Consider the following 23653-nt stretch of genomic DNA (forward strand, 5'->3'; position numbering starts at 1 on the left):
CACACGGACCAGCAGTGTGACTTGCGAGAAATACGCAGTGGTGTTAGAGAGAAAAGCCGGCAATTCAGTGCGGTGTACAGTAAAATCACACTGACAGCTTACAATAGAATAGGTAGAATAAATGTGTACACATAGAATAGGTATATATATATATACTAGATTGTGGCCCGATTCTAACGCATCGGGTATTCTAGAATATGCATGTCCCCGTAGTATATGGACAATGATGATTCCAGAATTCGCGGCAGACTGTGCCCGTCGCTGATTGGTCGAGGCAACCTTTATGACATCATCGTCGCCATAGCAACCATTATGACATCTACGTCGATACTGTGCCCGTAGCTGAATCAGAAACGCGGGATTTCTACGTCCTTTATGACATCATCGTCACTGTGCCCGTCGCTGATTGGTCGAGGCCTGGCAGCCTCGACCAATCAGACGCGGGATGTCTACGTCCTTTATGACATCATTGTCACTGTGCCCGTCCCTGATTGGTCGAGGCCTGGCGGCCCATTGACCAATCAGAGACGCGGGATTTCCTGGACAGACAGACAGACAGACAGACGGAAAAACCCTTAGACAATTATATATATAGATGTCAGTGAGACACATATATGTACTGTATATATATTATTTCATACAGCGCTAGATAGCTTTAAAGCCGGTAATTCAATTGCCGGCTTTTGCTATCTCCTTCCTAAACCCGACATGATATGAGACATGGTTTACATACAGTAAACCATCTCATATCCCCATTTTTTTTGCATATTCCACACTACTAATGTTAGTAGTGCGTATATGCAAAATTTGGCCGTTCTAGCTATTAAATTAAAGGGTTAAATGGCGGAAAAAATTGGCGTGGAGATTGTCCATGGTTATTGCCCCCCCATCCCCCCCCAGGCTAAAAACATCTGCCCCCAGCCACCCCAGAAAAGGCACATCTGGAAGATGCGCCTATTCTGGCACTTGGCCACTCTCTTCCCATTCCCGTGTAGCGGTGGGATATGGGATAATGAAGGGTTAATGCCACCTTGCCATTGTAAGGTGACATTAAGCCAAATTAATAATGGAGAGGCGTCAATTCTGACACCTATCCATTATTAATCCAATAGTAGTAAAGGGTTAAAAAACAAACAAACACATTATTAAAAAGTATTTTAATGAAATAAACACAAAGGTTGTTGTAATATTTTATTCTAAGCTCAATCCATCTGAAGACCCTCGCTCTATAACAAAGAAAAAATAATAAACCAACAATATACATACCTTCCGAAGATCTGTAACGTCCCATGATGTAAATCCATCTGAAGGGGTTAAAATATTTTACAGCCAGGAGCTCTGCTGATGCAGCGGTGCTCGTGGCTGCAAAACCCCAGCGAATGAATGGAAACTAGGTCAATGACCTATATTTACCTTCATTCGCAGTGAGGCGCCCTCTGCTGGTTTTTACTACTTTACTACTATTGGATTAATAATGGATAGGTGTCAGAATTGACGCCTCTCCATTATTAATTTGGCTTAATGTCACCTTCCAATGGCAAGGTGGCATTAACCCTTCATTACCCCATATCCCACCGCTACACGGGAATGGGAAGAGAGTGGCCAAGTGCCAGAATAGGCGCATCTTCCAGATGTGCCTTTTCTGGGGTGGCTGGGGGTAGATGTTTTTAGCCTGGGGGGGGCAATAACCATGGACCCTCTCCAGGCTATTAATATCTCAGTCACTGGCTTTACTACTCTGGCAGAGAAAATTGCGCGGGAGCCCACGCCAATTTTTTCTGCCATTTAACCCTGCCAGAATGGTGACAGGTCTGCAAACCATGTCCTATGAGGAACGTTTACAGGATTTAGAAATGTTTAGCTTGCAAAAAAGAAGACTGACAGAAGACTTAATAGCTGTCTACAAATATCTCAAGGGCTGTCACATTGTAGAAGGATCATCTTTAGTCTCATTTGCACAAAGAAAGACTAGAAGCAATGGGATAAAACTGAATGGGAGGAGACACAGATTAGATATTAGAATTTTTTGTTCACAGTTAGGGTGATCAATAAGTGGAACAGGCTGCCACGAGAGGTGGTGAGTTCTACTTCTATGGAAATCTTCAAAAAGGGGCTGGACAGACATCGGTCTGGGATGATTTAGTGAATCCTGCTTTGAGCAGAGGGTTGGACCAGATGACCCAGGAGGTCCCTTCCAACTCTACCATTCTATGATTCTGGTTCTGTCTGTTTCCTATATGCTCCACTTTTCCTAGGTGACTACACTGTGTATACACAATGTCTCCTTCCCTCTCAGTGCTAAAGACCCAGTCATGTGGTCTAACCATGTGACCTTATGGACATACAGTGCCTTATGAAAGTATTCAGCCCCCTGGAACTTTTCAACTTTTTCCCACATATCATGCTTCAAACATAAAGATACCAAATGTAATTTTTTAATGAAGAATCAACAAGTGGAACACAAGTGTGAAGTTGAACGAAATTTATTGGTTATTTAAAATTTTTGTGGAAATTCAAAAACTGAAAAGTGGGGCGATGATTAATTCAAATTTATTCCAGCCTATTGGTTTGGCCTCCACAGCAGTCATGGTCTCTCATTTGGCCCCTTGGGAAAATGAATCTCTTACCCTGCTATATTATGTATAGTGTTGTTCATAAGGGAAAAATTTTTCGCTATTCTTGTCATTTTCCATCTACTACTGTGTGTTACTCACATGACCAATCACATGATCTATCAAAGGGGATCATGGAGACATGTCACATGATACATCAGGTACCTGGGGAGGAGTCACGCCTTCTAAACTGCCCAGGGCCCTGGCTATCTTAATCCGCACCTGGATATGACCACCAGGAATTGTGGAGCCATTCACGGGGATTAGATTCAGAAACTTCCACAAACAACAGAAGGAAACTTTCAGCCTTTCTGGATAGTGATGGGTCAATACATTTCTTTGCAGCTCTGGAATCAGTAAAGGCATGTCCCATAAACATAGATAGACTCAGTGGAATTAAAAATAATGGACGTCGCACAAGAAGCTTGTCTTTAGTGAAGGATAGGGGCTAAAACATAGTTCTCAATATTGTGTCATTTATTAAGCGGTGTGCTGTTCTTTACTTACAATGAAGGTTTAATCACTAGGACAATATCATTGCTGGGACTGGCTGCCTACTGCCAAGTCATACAACCACACCCCCTCCTGTGATAAGCAGCTCACTGTAAATAGACAATGTACATAGAGAAACTGGTGTGGTTGGGGCAGCTTTTCAGCTCTGTTACATGATACATCTACACATTCTGATTGTGTCACAACTGTTGCACTCAGTAAACTAAGTGATATATTTCTAGAATCAGGATCTCTTTTCCTACATTATGCTGCTGTCAGATTAGGGTGCAGTTTACAGAGCAAGAGGATCAGAGCGATTGAATTTTATATATTTAATCCGGAAAAGCAGACAGTGTTTATAAAAAAAAATATACAAAGACGATACAAAATGGGACAAAATAATATGGTATATGCAATTACATAACATAAAAGGGATAACAAAAGAAAATGACTACACCTGATGCCACAGAAATAGCTCAGAGCTTAGTGGAGTGAGGCACTCCTTAGGAAAATAGACAGAACCCACAGTAAGCTGTGCCATTTAGGACTGACCAATGACAGAAATCAAAACTATGGTTTTCATTAGGTCAAGGTTCCACCCACATACCTCTCCTTGGTGAGCTCATGTGGGGGCTGGTTGCGGGATGTGCTTTGTCTGTTAGAATTTTTATGAGTTCCCCAACTTGCAGGGTACCTTTGCTCCTGGTAGTATATATTGTCGTCATTTTTCTTATTGCGATTTTACCAGTTTATAAAGGTGAAACATGGCATAGATAGCGCCATGCATTGGACCAATAGTAAGTTAGAGGGGTTCTGCTTGCTTTACGGTGATGTGAGTGAATGCGTTATGTTCGTCCCTTTGCTACAAAGATGAAAAGAAAATGTGTCTCCCATAAGTATCGTATCAAAGAAAAACCCCAATATTCATCACTGACCACTGGCTCCAAAAAGTCTCAGATCCGTGCTTTGTTCAGAAGAAGCTCTATGCCTCGTAAGTGTACATCCCAGCCTCTGCATAAACGTATCCCAGTATTAGGCCGGAGTCACACTAGTCTGTAATATGGATGAGTGCTATGCGATAAAAAATCGCATAGAACTCGGACCAATGTTAATCTATGGGGCAGCTCCTATTATCCGTTGTTTTCTTGTTTGTATTACGCATGCAAGTGAAATCGCAGAATGCTGCGATTGTCCGCGTATCTCAGCTGAGAAACGCCAATGCAAGTCTATAACTGCGAGAAAAAATAGCACAGCACAGGGGGTGACTTGCGAGAAATTCTCAGGCATTGGGCAGGTGACAGGAAAGGCTCAGCCATTATTTGCTCATTTTGCAAGTGTGTGAGAAAATCTCACCATACGGATGAGAAAAAAATGCATCCTGGCATTGCACATGGATGAGATACGGATCACCATACGGAGAACATTTGTGCGATTCTCAGCAGACATAATCAGACAGATGTTTTATACATTGTGTGTGACCCCGGCCTTAGTGTTTGGCTTTCAGAGCAGATTCTGCTGTAATTACCTGGTTACTGCAGGAGGTCCCTACTTGAATGGAGGTTGAGGTGTTAGTTCTTTATCACTACCCCAGTTATAATTAGTTTCTCTCTTCCGCAGCTATCATTAATCCCATATGTTCAGTGGGAGGGCAATATGTCCCCTCTGTGGAGATGGCTTATGGGTTTTATTTTTTCTCTATGGCAGGTACTCTTTAACAGTGCAGTCCACCAGTTTAAGAAACACTGATCTAAAAGGTTTTGATTTTTATACTGAATGTATCAATATTCAATATTTTGTAGAGTTAGTAAAAACATTTCCTCTTTAACCACTTAGCTCAAATGTACATGTGTGTTCCTCCACACACGTTAGTTGCCTGCTATGTAACATACTGTAGCCAGCATGTGTCTCTTACAGCAGCAGCCAGAGCTGAGCTCCGATCGTTGCTGTTAACTATTTAGATTCTATTCTCAATCTCTAATAGCGGCATTAAGGCTATGTGCACACGTTCAGGAATTCATGCAGAAAATTCCTGTGAAAAACCGGACATTTTCTGCATGAAATCCGCAAGAAAACCGCATGCGTTTTTTGCCGCGGTTTTGACGCGTTTTTGCCACGGTTTTGCCGCGTTTTTGCCGCGGTTTTTTCCGGACACTTCCCAATGCATTTTGGAGTGGGAAATCCGCAGAAAAACCGCAAAAAGATAGAGCATGTCCGGATTTTGTGCCTGATGCGTTTTTTTTGCGGAAAAAAACGCATCATGTGCACAAAACATGCGGAATTCATTCTAAATGATGGGATGCTTATTGTATGCGGTTTTTTTTGTGGTTTTATAGCGTTTTTATAGGGAAAAACCGCGAAAAAAACGCGAAAAAACCGGAACGTGTGAACACAGCCTCAAAGGGAACCTGTCACCCCCAAAATCGATGGTGAGGTAAGCTCACTGTCATCAGGAGCTTATCTAAAGCATTCTGGAATGCTGTAGATAAGCCCCCGATGTTACCTGAAAGAGGAGAAAAAGAGGTACTGCAAAGTACTGCAGTGCGCAGGTGCCAGGAAAGGTCAGAGAGGCCCGGTGTCTGCACACTGCAGTACTTTGCTCTGCCCTCAAAAGGGCAGACAAAGTACGCCTGCGCAGGAGCCGCAACAGGAAGCAAAGAAGAGGACATCATGGAATGAAAATGGGAGGCGCCGGAGCGGACCTGAGACACCCATCGGACGCGGACCGTGGCGAGACCGCCCCTGGGTGAGTATAATCTAACCTCTTTTTCTCCTCTTTCAGGTAACATCGGGGCTTATCTACAGCATTACGGAATGCTGTAAATAAGCCCCTGATGATGGTGGGCTTACCTCATCATCAATTTTGGGGGTGACAGATTCCCTTTAAATGTAGCAGCTCCCATCACTGCCATCTTTGCACTCCTTTGAAGTTCATTCACACAAGATTGCAGTCTTCACTACTATACACTGTAAAACTGTGGTATTGCATTATGTAGTATAAGCAATCGGACAAGCGCAGGCTCAAGTTCCCTATGGGGCTAAGAAATAAAGTAAAACATTTACAAAAAGGTTTTGAATAAATAAATAAACATATATTTATATATATACAATATATATATATACTAGCTAAAGAGCCCGGCGTTGCCTGGACATAGTAAATATCTGTGGTTAGTTATAGCACCTCACTTCTCTTATTTTCTCATCATGCTTCTCATTTTCTCCCTTACACCTCTCATTTTCTCCCTTACACCTCTCATTTTCCCCCTCCCTCCTCTTATTTTCCCCCTCACTCCTCTCATTCCCCCCTAACACTTGTCATTTCGACCTCACATCTGTCATTTTCCGATCACTCCACTATTTTCCCTCACTCCTCTCATTTTGCACTCACACCTTTTCATTTTCACCTCACACCCCTCATTTTCACCTCAGTATATACCTGTTTGTCATCTCCCTTATATATAGTATACACCTGTATGTCTTCTCTTGTGTATAGTATATACCTGTATGTCATCTCCCCTGTAAATAGTATATACCTGCTGTATGTCATCTTCTCCTGTATATTGTATATACCCATGTGTCATCTCCTCCTGTATATATTATATACCTGTATGTCATCTCTTCTGTATATACTATATACCTGTATGTCATCTCCTCCTATATATAATATATACCTGTATGTCATCTCCTGTATATAGTAAATACCTGTATGTCATCTCCCCTGTATATAGTATATACTTGCTGTATGTCATCTCCTCCTCTATATACCTATGTGTCATCTCCTGTTTTATATAGTATATACCTGTATGTCATCTCCTCCTGTATATAGTATATACCTGTGTGTCATCTCCTCCTGTATATAGTATATACCTGTGTGTCATCTCCTCCTGTATATAGTATATACCTGTGTGTCATCTCCTCCTGTATATAGTATATACCTGTATGTCATCTGCTCCTGTATATAGTATATGCCTGTGTGTCATCTCCTCCTGTATATAGTATATACCTGTATGTCATCTCCTCCTGTATATAGTATATATCTGTGTGTCATCTCCTCCTGTATATAGTATATATGTGTGTCATCTCCTGTATTAGACTGTGTTCACACGTTATTTGGTCAGTATTTTTACCTCAGTATTTGTAAGCTAAATTGGCAGCCTGATAAATCCCCAGCCAACAGGAAGCCCTCCCCCCGGGAGTATATATTAGCTCACACATACATATAATAGACAGGTCATGTGACTGACACTTGCCGTATATCCTATATGGTACATTTGTTGCTCTTGTAGTTTGTCTGCTTATTAATCAGATTTTTATTTTTGAAGGATAATACCAGACTTGTGTGTGTTTTAGGGCGAGTTTCATGTGTCAAGTTGTGTGTGTTGAGTTGCATGTGGCGACATGCATGTAGCGACTTTTGTGAGATGAGTTTTGTGTGGTGACATGCGTGTAGCAACTTTTTGTGTGTCGAGTTGCATGCAACAGGTTAGTGTAGCAAGTTGTGTGCAGCAAGTTTTGCGCATGGCGAGTTTTGCGCGTGGCGAGTTTTATATGTGGTGCGTTTTGAGTATGTGCAAGTTTTGTGTGAGGCAACTTTTGCATGTGTTGCAACATTTGTGCATGTGGCAATTTTTCTGCGTGTGCAAGTTTTGCGTGTGGCGAGTTTTCCATGAGGTGAGTTTTGCACGTGTGGTGAGTTTTGCGTGAGCCTAGTTTTGCATGTGGCGAGTTTTGCGCGTGGTGAGTTTTGAGCGGCGACTTTTGTGTTTCGACTTTTATGTGGCGAGGTTGGTGTGGTTGGTGTATGTGTGGTGAAATGTGTGCTGAGGGTGGTATATGTGTTCAAGTACGTGGTAGTGTGTGGCGCCTTTTTTGTGTGTGTTCAGATCCCCGTGTGTGGTGAGTATCCCATGTCGGGGCCCCACCTTAGCAACTGTACGGTATATACTCTTTGGCGCCATCGCTCTCACTCTTTAAGTCCCCCTTGTTCACATCTGGCAGCTGTCAATTTGCCTTCAACACTTTTCCTTTCACTTTTTCCCCATTATGTAGATAGGGGCAAAATTGTTTGGTGAATTGGAAAGCACGGGGTTAAAATTTCACCTCACAACGTAGCCTATGACGCTCTCAGGGTCCAGACGTGCGACTGTGCAAAATTTTGTGGCTGTAGCTGCGACGCCTCCAACACTTTTCCTTTCACTTTTTCCCCATTATGTAGATAGGGGCAAAATTGTTTGGTGAATTGGAAAGCACGGGGTTAAAATTTCACCTCACAACATAGCCTATGACGCTCTCAGGGTCCAGACATGTGACTGTGCAAAATTTTGTGGCTGTAGCTGCGACGGTGCAGATGCCAATCCCGGACATACACACATACATACATACACACACACATACACACATTCAGCTTTATATATTAGATTCATGGGAATTTGAATCACACCTCTTTTCCCCTGATTAAAACATAAATAAATAAAAAAATGTATTAATTGGTATCGTAGAACTGGCATCTCAGGACACAAACAGTAAACACAGCTCCATTGACAGAAAAATAAAAAATATTAGTGTTGTCAGAAAGTGTTTCCAGATCATTTTCACCATAAAATTAATCCCGGAAAAATAAAACTCAAAATTCAAGGACAGAATTGAAAGTTTGCACAATTTCATTCCACTCGTAATTTTTTGCCTGTTTGGTAAATGGGAATGCACTGTTTAGAACTACAACTCGATCTTCCAAAAACAAGCCGTCAAATGGCTATGTTTACACAAAATAAAAAAGTTATGGCTCTTGGAAGAAGAGGGGGTAAAAATAAAAAAAACTAAAATCGAAAATTGGCTTTGGATACGAGGAATTAAATGGTTTAAATAGTAACTATACTTTTGAATAAGCTTAAAAATGTGGCTCATAAGTGGAGAAGGAAGCAGATTTCTATGATAAATTGTATTAAAAGTTTATTTGTTGAAAGTACAGTTCTTATTTAAAGATGGAAAAAGTAGCAATTCATGTTAACTGAGAACATGCCTTGTACAACAGAGAACCCTAGATTAACCCCTTAGTGACCAAGCCAAAGTTTTCAAACCTGACACGTGTCAATTTATGTGGCAATAACACTGAAATGTTTTAACATCTCTCAGTGATTCTGAGATTGTTTTTTCATGACACATTGTACCTTACGATAGTTGTAAATTTAGGTTGATAAAATTAAAGGGCAAATCATAACACAATTTCCATAACAGCAGGTTAGTTTAGAACAAGTGAATTGAGGGAACCGTAATATACCTATCTGGAGCATCCAGCACTGCCCGAGTCCACATGGTACGGTACTTTCCATGTAATGCCGCATTAGGACTGAAGTGGTGCAGAAAACACATGGATAACCAGGGATTCCCATGATACCCAGATTATTACTCATGGTATTTAAAGTAAACCTGCAAGGCTTGTGTATGGTTCACCTGTGTCACTGGATAACTGGATAACAGTTGTGGTTACCATTTCTGGACATCTATATCTGGTAGTGTCTAAAATGTTATAATATGCAAAACAATAATAATTATACACATTGAAAATGAGAAATTCTAAGGGCCAGAACACTAGCTTTGTATGTTCTCCCTAAGACAAATCTACAAAAAAAAGTATTTGTGGCATGCATTAACATGTGGAAACTTGTCAGGCATGAAATGACTCAAGTTATGTATAAAAAATTGTATGACGGAATACTTACTGTTAGAGATGTGAAGGTCAAGCAGATACCTCCAAACCCATTTAGAGACAAAGCAAGGAATATGACCGGTGCCAAAACTGAGAAAACATATAGAATCACATCATGTATAAATAAACAGATATTTGCATAGCAAAGGGAAATTAATTACAAATAATGTTCCTTAAGAGATAGAATATTTGGCAACAAATGCAAAATTAATAGAAGTAAATGAATAATTAAAGGGATTATCCAGGTCTTTTGGTTTTTTTTTCCTATGGGGCTAAGAACTTACTGACAGTAAGTTTCTAACTACCAGCCTGTGCTAACCAGCAACAATCTATCCTGTCTCAGGTGGTGATTCTCCTGCTTCCTTTGACCTCACGTTGACAAAGCAGCGTATTCTCTCTTGGGTTCCTCTGTCGATGGAGTGGCACTGCTGAAGTCATGCTAATTGACAGTGATGCTCTGTCAACAGAGCAGAGCAGAAGAGAGGGCATTGCTCTGTCGACATCACGTCACAAGAAGCAGGAGAACCACCAGCAGGAGCAATAACCACTTTGCCAGCAGAGATCATTGTAGGGCAGAACAGGCATGAAGTTATCAACTACCTGCCTCTAAGTTCTTAGCTCTATAGGAAAAGAAAAGTGCCGGATAACCCCTTTAGAAATTTGTTGTGTAATAGTGATGTGTATTTGGCAATATGACAAGTTGTAAGTGAATTTTTGAATGACATTTATGTACAGTTTGTGGATTTTTTAAAGAAGAGTATGCCTTTGGTGGAATAATGCTTATCATTGTATATATTGCAGCAACCACAATTTACTACTGTTAGGACTGGCGGAACGCACCAAGAGAGATGATATAGATGCGTTCGCAGTCCGGGGTCCACCGTGCAGGTGAAACCTGCTGCTAGGAAATGACAGACAATATGGCGGTATTCAAAAGTATACACGCGTGGGTTAAACCTCACCCAGCGTGAAGAAAGCGATCCTGTTGCGTCACAGGACCGCGGTACCGCACATAGAGCGCGAGCAAGTGGTCAGCGAACTAAACCCCAACAGGGATTGTAGTCCGATTAGACCCTTGCTGGCACTACACCGCTACTGGGTGTGAAAGGAATTATATAATAAAGGCACCGAAGTGCGAACTGTGCCGTGCTGGCAGGCACCACTAAGCACCCAGACGTGGGTCAGGAAGCACACACTGGCGCGTGGCACCGCACTAGCGGTCACAGCAGTAGACGCTGACACGTGTGTGACACGTTGAGTGATAAGTCGGGCGCTAGATAGCAGCCATACTCCATACGCGAACAATCATACAATAGGGTAGGGGTATTTAAAGAACGACTTGCACTCACAACAAACACACGTATTAAATTGTACACTAGCGCATGGCCGTGCGGTCATGCGCAGTTTATATAGTTGCAGGACAGGAAGCGGCCACAGAAACTTTGCCCTTCCAAGACCTGCCAAGAGGACCAATAGAATGCGCTGCAGAGTCTGAGCACATGACCCTCGATCTCCAACGGGAGATCTTGCCCTGGGCATGCTCAGTGTGCGCAGACAAGGACTTAGTCCCAGAGAAGTCCACTCGCTGCTGACCAGTATAGGCTTTACAGGCAGAAGCTGGAGAAGCAGCAGTAACTCTTCTCACAGAGTCAGACTGAGTGAGACGCTGGGATCGACGTCCCTGCTGAGCAGGCTCCACTGCGGCTGGAGGAGCATGGGAGACCGCAGCGGAGACGGATCGAGATTCCCCCTGTGCAGCAGAGGAAACTCGACTCCTAACAACTACTATTTAACCCCTTCACCCCGAAGCCTGTTTTCAACTTCCTGACCGGGCCATTTTTTCAATTCTGACCATTGTCTCTTTATGAGACCATAACTCTGAAACGCTTCAACGGATCCAGGTGATTCTGAGAATGTTTTCTCGTGACATATTGTACTTTATGATAGTGGTAAAATTTCATCGATTTGACTTGCGTTTATTTGTGAAAAAAATGGAAATTTGGTGAAAATTTTGAAAATTTTGCAATTTTTAAACTTTAGTTTTTATGCCCTTAAATGAGAGAGTCATATCATACAAAATAGTTAATAAATAACACTACCCACATGTCTGCTTTACATTAGCAGAATTTGGGAAACATAATTTGTTGTTAGGAAGTCATAAGGGTTAAAAATTGACCAGCGATTTCTCATTTTTACAACAAAATTTGCAAAACCATTTTTTTAGTGACCACCTCAAACTTGAAGTGACTTTGAGGGGTCTATATGACAGAAAAAGCCCAAAAGTTACACCATTCATAAAACTGCACCCCTCAAGGTACTGAAAACCACATTCAAAAAGTTTATTAACCCTTCAGGTGCTTCACAGGAATTTTTGGAATGTTTAAATAAAATTGAACATTTAACTTTTTTTCACAAAATTTTTACTTCAGATCCAATTTGTTTTATTTTACCAAGGGTAACAGGAGAAATTGGACCACAAAAGTCGTTGTACAATTTGTCCTGAGTACACCGATACCCCATATGTGGGGGTAAACCACTGTTTGGGCGCATGGCAGAGCTCGAAGGGAAGGAGCGCCATTTGACTTTTCAATGTAAAATTTGCTGGAATTGAGATCGGACACCATGTTGCATTTGGAGAGCTTCTGATGTGCCTAAACAGTGGAAACCCCCCAAAAGTGACACCATTTTGGAAAGTAGACCCCCTATGGAACTAATCAAGATGTGTGGTGAGCACTTTGAACCTCCAAGTGCATCACAGAAGTTTATAATGTAGAGCCGTAAGAAAAAAATCATATTTTTTTCACAAAAAATGATGTTTTTGCCCCAAATTTTTTATTTTCCCAAGGGTAACAGGACAAATTGGACCCCAAAAGTTGTTTTGCAATTTGTCCTGAGTACGCTGATACCCTGTGTGTGGGGGTAAACAACGGTTTAGGCGCATGGCTGAGCTCGGAAAGGAAGGAGCGCCGGTTGACTTTTCAATGCAAAATTAGCTGGAATTGAGATCGGAACCCATGTCTCGTTTGGAGAGCCCCTGATGTGCCTAAACAGTGGAAACCCCCCACAAGTAACCCTATTTTGGAAAGAAGACCCCCTAAGGAATTTATCTAGATGTGTGGTGAGCACTTTTAAACTTTCACTAAAGTTTAGAATGTAGAGCCGTGAAAATTAAAAAATCATTTTTTCTTTCCACAAAATGATCTTTTAGGCGGCAAATTTTTTTTCCCCAAGGGTAACAGTTGAAATTGGACCCCAAAGGTTGTTATCCAATTTGTCCTGAGTATGCTGATACCCCATATGTGGGGGGACCACCGTTTGGGCGCACGGTAGGGCTCGGAAGGGAAGGAGCGCTGTTTGGAATGCAGACTTAGATGGATTGGTCTGCAGGTGTCACATTGCATTTGCAGAGCCCCATATGTACCTAAACAGTGGAAACCTCCCACAAGTGACCCCATATTGGAAACTAGACCCCCCAAGGAACTTATCTAGATGTGTGGTGAGAACTTTGACCCCCCAAGTGTTTCGCTAAAGTTTATAACGCAGAGCCGTGAAAATAAAAAATATATTTTTTTCCGCGAAAATATTTTAGCCCCCAAATTTTTATTTTCCCAAGGGTAACTGGACAAATTGGACTCCAAAAGTTGTTGTCCAATTTGTCCTGAGTATGCTGATACCCCATATGTTGAGGGGAACCACTGTTTGGGCGCATGGCAGAGCTCGGAAGGGAAGGAGCGCCGTTTGGAATGCAGACTTAGATGGATTGGTCTGCAGGTGTCACATTGCATTTGCAGAGCCCCATATGTACCTAAACAGTAGAAACCTCCCACAAGTGACCCCATATTGGAAACTAGACCCCCCAAGGAACTTATCTAGATGTGTTGTGAGAACTTTGAACACCCAAGTATTTCACTTCAGTTTATAACGCAGAGCCGTGAAAATAAAAAATCTTTTTTTTCCACAAAAATTATTTTTTAGCCCCCGGTTTTGTATTTTCCCGAGGGAAACAGGAGAAATTGGACTCCAAAATTTGTTGTCCAATTTGTCCTGAGTACGCTGATACTCCATATGTTGGGGTAAACCCCTGTTTGGGCGCACAGGAGAGCTCGGAAGGGAAGGAGCACTGTTTTAGTTTTTCAACGCAGAATTGGCTGGAATTGAGATCGAACGCCATGTCGTGTTTGGAGAGCCCCTGATGTGCCTAAAGAGTGGAAACCCCCCAATTTTAACTGAAACCCTAACCCAAACACACCCCCTAACCCAAATCCCAACCACAATCCTAACCACACCTCTAACCCTAATCACAACTTTAATGCCAACCGTAAATGTAATCCAAACCTTAACTTTAGCTACACCCCTAAATCCAACCCAAACCCCAACCCTAACCCTAGCCCCAACCCTAACCCCAACCGTAACTCCAACCCTAACCCCAACCCTAACCTCAACCCTAACTTTAGCCCCAACCCTAACCCCAAATCTAACCCCGACCCCAACCCTAACTTTACTCCCAACCCTAACCCTAATCCCAACCCTAACTTTAGCCCCAACCCTAACCCTCACCGGGAAATGGAAATAAATACATTTTTTAAAATTTTATTAATTTTCCCTAAGTAAGGGGTGATGAAGGGGGGTTTGATTTGCTTTTATAGCATTTTTTGGCTGATTTTTATGATTGGCAGCCGCCACACACTAAAAAGACGCTTTTTATTGCAACAAATAGTTTTTGCATCACCACATTTTGAGAGCTATAATTTATCCATATTTTGGCCCACAGAGTCATGTGGGTCTTGTTTTTTGCGGGACGATTTGACGTTTTTATTGGTACCATTTTCGGGCACATGACATTTTTTGATCGCTTTTTATTCCGATTTTTGGGAGGCAGAATGAACTAAAACCAGCAATTCCTGAATTTCTTTTGGGGGGGGGGTATTTATACCGTTCCACGTGTGGTAAAACTGATAAAGCACCTTTATTCTTCAGGTCAGTATGATTACAGCGATACCTCATTTATATTTTTTTTATGTTTTGACGCTTTTACACAATAAAAACTATGTTATATAAAAAATAATTGTTTTTGCATCGCTTTATTCTGAGAGCTATAACTGTTTTATTTTTCTGCTGATGATGCTGTATGGCAGCTTTTATTTGCGGGACAAGATGACGTTTTCAGCGGTACCATGTTTATTTATATCTGTCTTTTTGATCGCGTGTTATTCCACTTTTTGTTCGCCGGTATGATAATAAAGCGTTGTTTTTTGCCTCTTTTTTTTTTTTTTTGCAGTGTTCACTGAAGGGGTTAACTAGTGGGATAGTTTTATAGAGCGGGTCGTTACGGATGCGGCGATACCAAATATGTGTACTTTTATTGTTTTTTTTTTATTTACATAAATAAATGGATTTATTGGGAAATTATTATTTTTTCTTTATTTGAGTTTTTTTTTATACATTCTATTTTTTTTTAAAGGGAACCTGTCACCCCGTTTTTTCAGATTGAGATATAAATACTGTTAAATAGGGCCTGCGCTGTGCGTTACTATAGTGTATGTAGTGTACCCTGATTCCCCACCTATGCTGAGAAATACATTACCAAAGTCGCCGTTTTCGCCTGTCAATCAGGCTGGTCAGGTCAGGTGGGCGTGGTGACATCGCTCTTTTGTTCCCCAGCTTTCCGTTGGTGGCGTAGTGGTGTGCGCATGTCCAAGTTCCGAATTCCCTGCGCGCACGTGAAGAAACAGCACGCGATCTGCGCTGTTATCCCTTTCATCGGTGGGGGCGGCCATCTTCCTGGGGCCACGTGTGCGCAGATGGAGTGCTCTGCTGCACGGGGCTTCAGGAAAATGGCCGCGGGATGCCGCGCATGCACAGAAGAGATCGCGGCGGCCATTTTCAGTTTGCATCTCGGCTTTGGGAAAATGGCCGCCGCGATCTCTTCTGCGCACGCGCGGCATCCCGTGGCCATTTTCCTGAAGCCCCGTGCAGCAGAGCACTCCATCTGTGCACGCGCGGCCCCAGGAAGATGGCCGCCCCCACCGATGAAAGGGATAACAGCGCAGATCGCGCGCTGTTTCTTCACGTGCGCGCAGGGAATTCGGAACTTGGACATGCGCACACCACTACGCCACCAACGGAAAGCTGGGGAAGAAAAGAGCAATGTCACCACGCCCACCTGACCTGACCAGCCTGATTGACAGGCGAAAACGGCGACTTTGGTAATGTATTTCTCAGCATAGGTGGGGAATCAGGGTACACTACATACACTATAGTAACGCACAGCGCAGGCCCTATTTAACAGTATTTATATCTCAATCTGAAAAAACGGGGTGACAGGTTCCCTTTAACTTTCTAACATTGTCCCAGGGTGGGACATCACTATATTAGATAAGATCACTGATCTGACACTTTGCATAGCACTGTGTCAGATCAGCGATCTGATAGGCAGTGCAGGAGGCTTTCCGGCGCCTGCTCAGAGCAAGCCACCTCACTTCAGGACCCGGAAGGAGCCCCGAGGCCATTTTGGATCCGGGGACTCCTTCCAGAACACCGGAACAACGCGATCGCATCGCGTTGCTTCGGTGGGAGAGCGCAGGGAGCCCCCATCCCTGCGCGATGCCCCTCTATGTCGCTGTCACTACTGACAGCGGCATCAGAGGGGTTAAATGCCCATGATCGGCGCTAGCACCAATCGTGGGCATTGCTATGGGGTGTCAGCTGTCATATACAGCTGACACCCGCACGCGATCGCCGCGGCGCTCAGCGTGAGGCTGCGCGATCGTGCTGCCGTACTAGTACTGCGGTTGGCGGGAACTCAGTTCCCGCAGAGCAGTACTAGCATGGCGCATGTCGGGAAGGGGTTAATAGCGCATGAGGAATAGTGTTATATTGCAATAAAGCATTGTTAGAAAAAAAAAGAACCAGGAAAATCCTGTTCACTGTGTGTGTAGCTGGAAGACATTTTACTTTCACTTTCAAGCTGAGAGACAAGATGCTAAGATCCTAAGCTATAAGAAATACCAGTTGTGAGCTGTGTTATCTTTGTTCCTGATTTCCTGAAAATGTATTCATTGTTGAACGGTTGGACAGTACAGAGATTAATCTGCTGCCTTCAATATTCTATAGTGCAGACCTGGGCAAACTACGGCGCTCGGGCCACATTTGGCCCTTTGGCTATACTTGTCCAGAAGAGGACAACAAAAGAGCTGAAAGCAGTAGCTTGCAGGTTACATGCTGCATCCACCCTCCCCACATTCATCCCACATCTCAATTTCACCACTGTCTGCACCCTCAGGTTGCAGATATCGGTGAATATAATTGTGGAGGAGGGAGCCGTTAGACCCATCCCTATCTTGCACCATTTTGCCTGCATGACTGAGTGTGTTACCACAGCAAGTGCATTGAAGTCATTAGATCGCGCCTGCTGTGGAGCCTAAGTGTGCAGAGCAAAGACCGGAGCCAAGCAGCGCACCTCGGGAACAGGAGTGAGGTGAGTATTTTGTGTTTGGGTTTCTTTTTGGCATTCACTTGAACGGCGGATATGAGTGGCCATTATTATGTGTTTAGGGACTGTGGGGTACATCATAATGTTTTATGGCGTTGGGGGATCATAATGTTGGGGCTTGATTCTTGGGGGCTGTGGGGGATCATATTGTGGGGGTCCTCACTCTATGACTAGGGGTTATGGGGATCATACTCTGGGGGTCCTCATTCTATTTTATGACTAGGGGTTATGGGGATCATACTCTGGGGGTCCTCATTCTGTGTTGGGTCCTGTGTATGATCATACAGTGGATGTTCCCATTCTGTGATTGGGGCTGTGGATGATCATACTGTGAGGGTCCTCATTCAGTGTTGGGGGATTATGGGGATCTTAAGGTGGGGGTCTTCATTCTGTGGAGGTCTTCTTTTTGTGTTGAAGGCTGTGGGTGTCCTCACTCTGTGTTGGGAGCTAAGGGGGATCATACTGTGGGGGTCCTCATTTTATGTTTCTGGAGTTATGAGGATTATATGGCAGGGGTCCTCATTTTGTGTTGGAGTGCTGTTGAGATCATACAGTGGGTGTCCTCATTCTGTATTGGAGGCTGTGGAGAATCATACTGTGAGGGTCTTTATTCTGTGTTGCGGGCTGTGGGAATTATACAATGTTGAGAGTGCTGTGGAGGCCATCATTCTGTTGGGGAGGTGTGGGAGATCATATTGTAGGGGGGTCATCATTCTGTGTTTGAAGGCTGTGGGGAATCTTATTCTTTGGTGAGGGGACGATAGATGCTGTTGGGGCATCATACTGTTTGGCTAACTGGGGGAGCCAGTATTTTGTGTGCATGGGGGGGTCTTTTAGAAATCATACTGTGGTTGGGAGGTCATACTGTGTGGGGAAACTGTGTGGCATTCATTGGTGAGGGCCATCACTGTGTCTGGTATCATGATTTTGAGGAGCTGTATATACTGTATATGAGGGGGCTGAGGTATCATGCATACTGTGTGGGTAGTTTTGGGGCCATTATTCTGTGCTTTGTGTGGTGGCTTTGAGGACATGTTGTTTTGGGAGAAGGTTTTGATAGTAGTACAAGGGCTAAATTACAGCAGTGTAGCAGTGTAGCTTTTCATAAACTTTGCAAAAATCAGTAAATTGTGGTTTTGATTTGCGCAAAAATAAGCAAAAAAAATAATATTAATATAAGATAATAATATGTTAATTACAATGTTGAACAGAATTTCAATGTATTGGTTCTGCCATCCACAACAGTCACAGTCTATCATGTTGCTGCTTGGGAAAATGAATTGACCAACCTTGCTATAATGAATTGTATTTTCAGTTAAAGGGATTGTCCATGTAAAATTACAATTTTACCAGTGGCTTTGTATAATAAAAAATAAAACTTACATGACTCAAGTCTGTGTTTAGACCAGAAGGAAAACCTCACTGTTCCACCAGTAGCAGAACTACTGTGATTGCTTGCCTTGATCAGGTGACTTCATCAGGTTATGGTCATCGCTAACATCACTGATGATGCGCTGTTAAAGTCACCCACAAGGCCGCCAATCACAGGTTGTAGCAGTTCTGCTGCTGCTTGTACAATGATGTTTTCCTTCTGATTTAACCCCTTAGTGACCACCAATGCGTCTTTTTTACTGACATATGATATAAAAGACTAGCTAGCATCCCCCGGCTTCTTTAACCCCATTAGCACCCTGAGATCTTGATTGTGTGGTCCTGATGTTTGCAATGGCAATTCATGGCCAAATAATGGCCTTAGAGTCTGCCAGCTATATTGGCTGGTTCAAAAGTTATTAAAATTTAGGTGGTAAAAATACTTTTTCATTCTTGTCATGCCACCTTGCATTCCTGAAAAGCACCTGAAGGGTTAATATACTACCTGAAAGCAATTTTGAATACGTTGAGGGGTGCGGTTTTTAACATGTTATCACTTTTGGGGAGTTTCAACATACAGCACACAAAAAGTCACTTCGAAATTGAACAGGTCCCTAAAAAAATAAGTTTTCTAAATTTCCATGAAAAAAATCAAAAATTACTACTACAATTTTAAACCTTCTAAAATGAGTTATCACTACATAAAGTGACATGTCAGATTTAAAAAAAAATGGCCCGGTCACTTAGGGGCTGAACGCACATCAACCAGTTGTATTTATTTTTTTCAGTGTAGGTTATAAAATGTTATAAATTCTGAACTTTACTGCGATTGCTGTTACAAAACGCTCAATTTCAATTAGGATATTTCAATATTCCCCATACATAGTGCCATCAAGCCAAATACTGGCGTTTTGTGCATTGATTAATATTAAATAATATATCTACTCACCTAAAGGATCATACCCAGCAAGAGCCATCAGGGCACAAGAAAGTGCAAAGCAGAAACTATGAAAAAAAACATGAACAATAATCACATAAAATATAACACTTTATTTATTCTGTTAATTCTATGTTAAGGTGGTTGTCTTGGCAAAAAAAATATAAGATAACAAACAAAAATAATAAAAAATAACAAACACTGAGCTCACCTGCTGGCACTTATCAGGATCACTGTTAAAAGCGTCAGCAAGGCTACTGGGAACTGTGATAGGCTGTTGTGGTCATGTGTTCCCCACAGCGCATCATTGCTCATGTCACTGAAAACTTGCTCCTGAAGACACCTGACTATGGTAGCAATCACAGGTCCCAGTCATCCTGCTGACACTTTAAATGGTGAGTAATGGTAGTTGATTATGGTTTTAACTTTACCAAGCCACCAGTGAAAGTTATTAATTTCCAAGCTGCACTTAAATGTAAATTTTAACAAAGAAACAAACAAAAAGGAGCTATTATAATTATGTTTTCTGCCTAATATTAGTTGAGACAAATTCCTAATTTCATGGAACATTTCTAATACATAGGAATAGCAAACATCCCATGCACCACTTAAGTCAAAAACAACTTTGCTCCATTTAAAACCTGATGTGACTTCCTACTGGTCACAACAATGGAAATCAAAGGCACTAATGAATAAAGATAAAAATACGGAACATAATTTATTTTAAAAAAAAAAACGCATCGTAGTGGGCCGTTATAAAACCCGACAGGAGAAAATGATAAGAAAAAGGCTCATTTGCTTGAGAAACCATGGCTCAAATGTTCCATGTTTGTATGACAGAATTAAATGAATGAAGGTTTTTTACTATTATTCTCTGGTACTTTGGACCTTGGCTGTTGACACTTCTGATACATATACAGTGCCTTGCGAAAGTATTCGGCTCCCTGGAACTTTTCAACCTTTTCCCACATATCATGCTTCAAACATAAAGATACCAGATGTAAATTTTTTGTGAAGAATCAACAACAAGTGGAACACATTTTTGAAGTTGAACGAAATTTAATGGTTATTTTAAATTTTTGTGGAAATTCAAAAACTGAAAAGTGCGGCGTGCAATATTATTCGGCCCCTTTACTTTCAGTGCAGCAATCTCACTCCAGAAGTTCATTGTGGATCTCTTGAAAAAGACCTTGTATGGTTGAAATGTTGCATCTGGCAAAATAAAGAATTTTTGATCTTTCACCTGGATATGGATGCTGTCCTTCACTTATTTTTGGGACAAGATCTCTAGTCTGTACAGGAACCGGCTGGGTCAACCGCATATTTTAGCTTTTCCTATTTTCCCAAGTGATTTGCTGCACTAGCATAACAATGTATAAGTTTATACAAATAATTACTAGAAAGAATCCAATAAGTAGCACTATTAACACCACTTTTATCCCCCCGATAAAACTTTGAACCACATTGTTTGTGTGTATGTTTTTAATTTGTTTGAAATAAAAATTGTATTTCTAAAGCTTTACTTCACTCCTATTTCTGCTGTATTGTGTATATATAATGGAGTGGCTAAGCTAATATATGTTTTCCAACATGCTAATCTGGTACTATTTACAGGTTTTCTATGGTGTTCAAATCTAACAACCTTGACATCCATTTCAAAATCTTAAAGGACTTATTCTGAAATCGTTAGTACACATTGAGGTACACTTGGGATCAGTGTCATGTTGAAAGGTCTAACGATACCCAACCTTCAACTTCCCCACAGTAAACATTAACAATGTTTTAATACAATGTAAAACAGTGTGATAAGCCCATTGACGCTGTCCCATTGAAAAGCAATTGTAAGAATCATGAGCCCCCACAGATGTTTGGATAAATTGCTATTCATCCTTAATCCCTCTGCCATTCTCAATCCCTCTGCCAGTCTCCATCATGTGAGAGTACAAAGCAAGAATGACTTTTGTACTTAAATAATAGTGGATAGTGATTTTCCATCAAGTCTGAAATTCCTTCATAATTTTGCATAAGGAATTACAAGTCACAAGCCACAGCAGTAACTGTGGTAAACTTGGATATATGGGAGTTGAGTTCCAACCCACCAAACATTCCTTATACTTATCATCATCCCTGACTCGGCTGACAGAGCCACCAACACAGCTACATGTTTCATTCATGGCCTTCATCTCTTTTGGCCAAATCTCCAACTGCAAAAAATGGGTTTCAGCTCATCCAATACATCAACTACAAGAAACACACGTCGGGGCATTCACACCCGGTTCAGGACTCCACAACTCCTGCCTCGGTAAGCAATCCATTCCCCTTGCTATTTATATTTTTTGACACGTCTTAGACAGTGATCATGGGGTGAATAGGTTTGCTGCCTATGTGTGATTTTGATACTCCACTTGCACCTTACTTAAATGCATCTTTTTGCACAAAGTGGCCAGGTACAAATAGTGGAGCTCCGTTTCCTTTATGGTGTTTTTTCCTGCATCTATTTTTGTGACTTATTGTTATTATGTAGTATTACATTTGTGTGGAGTTGCCAATAAATTTTCTATTTTTATTATACCTGATTGCTTTGGTCTATTGATATATGGGCTAACCGTATAGCCCTATACGTGACATTCATAAGATGTCATTGAGGTTTTTGTGCTTACAAGAAGATGTTGTTGTAAAATATCTACCTTTGACACCATAGTGGGACTCAGGGCCAGAACAGAGAGAGGTGTCATTGATGGAATTGAAAGTCCACAATATAAAACATTAATTGATATGTTGGTAGAGGAGTGACTGTGAAGTCCACTGAATAACACTGACAGTGTCATGGTCAGAGGTAACTTCCTGCTTTTATGAGTGCTATGCCATACACACCATAACAATAGCAAGGAAAAAATGGGGTTTCAATTCTACTCCACCACAAATACCAATGGATACTCCAGAGAAAGAATTAGGATCCAGGAATGCGGTTTATTTTCTTGTGGTTTGTCCTGGAATAACTTTGTTATGGTTTGAAACTCATCAACAATAAACCAGGTTTCTTTATCCTGGATGTTTTTTTTCCCTATTATTGTATTGTGGACAGCCATGCGGATCTGAGGCATCAACATCAAGAACATTCTATGTTGTGGTTTCACAACCTGACCAGGTGAGCAATTCCCTGTACCCTAATATTCCATTTGACGGGCTAAGACATTGCACCATTGTTTTTTCAGCTTCTCCACAATGTATACCATGACGACTTCACTAATATGTTTGCTTGAGGCAAAGAATGCAATTTATGACCTGCAATTGGAAGTTCTACTGTTCGGATGGCTGTGTTTTTTTTTCTTTTACAATACCCCATGCATTGCAATTCTTTATTTTACCATACATTATTACAACAGTGCAATTAACTTTTATAATTGTTTTCAACAACAATCATTCCTCCCCTCAGAAAGATGGACTGAATAAGAAATGGTAGGCCACAGACTGCTGTATTGGTGTTGCATGTGCGGATGTCAAATTTAACTACTAAAAACAGGTGTGCAAAAAATAATTCTTTTTTTTGACACGCACACTGTGTAAGCTAGACAGTGGTAATTAAATATATAGATTTTCCTTATTTTTTTCACAATCCTTCCCCTTCCCAAAATGGATTGTAATGCAAAAACTCAGTGCACTAACTTGTGATAGGCTGCAAATTTTCTCTGATAGACACTGAGTTTCAATTATTTTTGTTGAAATTCAGCAGTACACTTTGTCACTGATCAATCACAGTTACACTGCTACTGCTCTTCTATTTATCTCTCTCCTATCAATTGAGTCTTTGTATTAATCATTGACTACTAGACTCATCTTCTTTAGTTTTGAAATTGTACAACACATTATTGTTTGCAATATTTGTCCAAGGTTTTATGGCTTTCTCTCCCTACTGCTGAGCTGTGAGCTCTAACATTGTCTCTCACTATCCAGAATAATCATAGGATGGCTGCTGCATTCCCTGCCTCAACTTTTATATAGACTATGATTGTCTCTTTTGATCTGCTGCTATACCCTGTGAGGAG

The 23653-nt window shown here is 41.6% G+C and overlaps 1 protein-coding gene across 1 annotated transcript in view; it reads right to left on the bottom strand.

Annotated features, from left to right (window-relative positions):
* SLC43A1 (solute carrier family 43 member 1) overlaps positions 1-23653 on the bottom strand; it is a 195194-nt gene that overhangs the window by 132175 nt on the left and 39366 nt on the right. The window contains exons 4-5 of the mRNA XM_069752981.1: positions 19620-19675; positions 9821-9897 (exon numbers count right to left, since the gene is read on the bottom strand). Coding sequence (XP_069609082.1) covers positions 9821-9897; positions 19620-19675 — 133 coding nt within the window. The remainder of the gene's footprint in view (positions 1-9820; positions 9898-19619; positions 19676-23653) is intronic.

Source organism: Ranitomeya imitator, chromosome 2 (genome assembly GCF_032444005.1).
Source record: "Ranitomeya imitator isolate aRanImi1 chromosome 2, aRanImi1.pri, whole genome shotgun sequence".
Taxonomy (NCBI): Eukaryota; Metazoa; Chordata; class Amphibia; order Anura; family Dendrobatidae; genus Ranitomeya; species Ranitomeya imitator.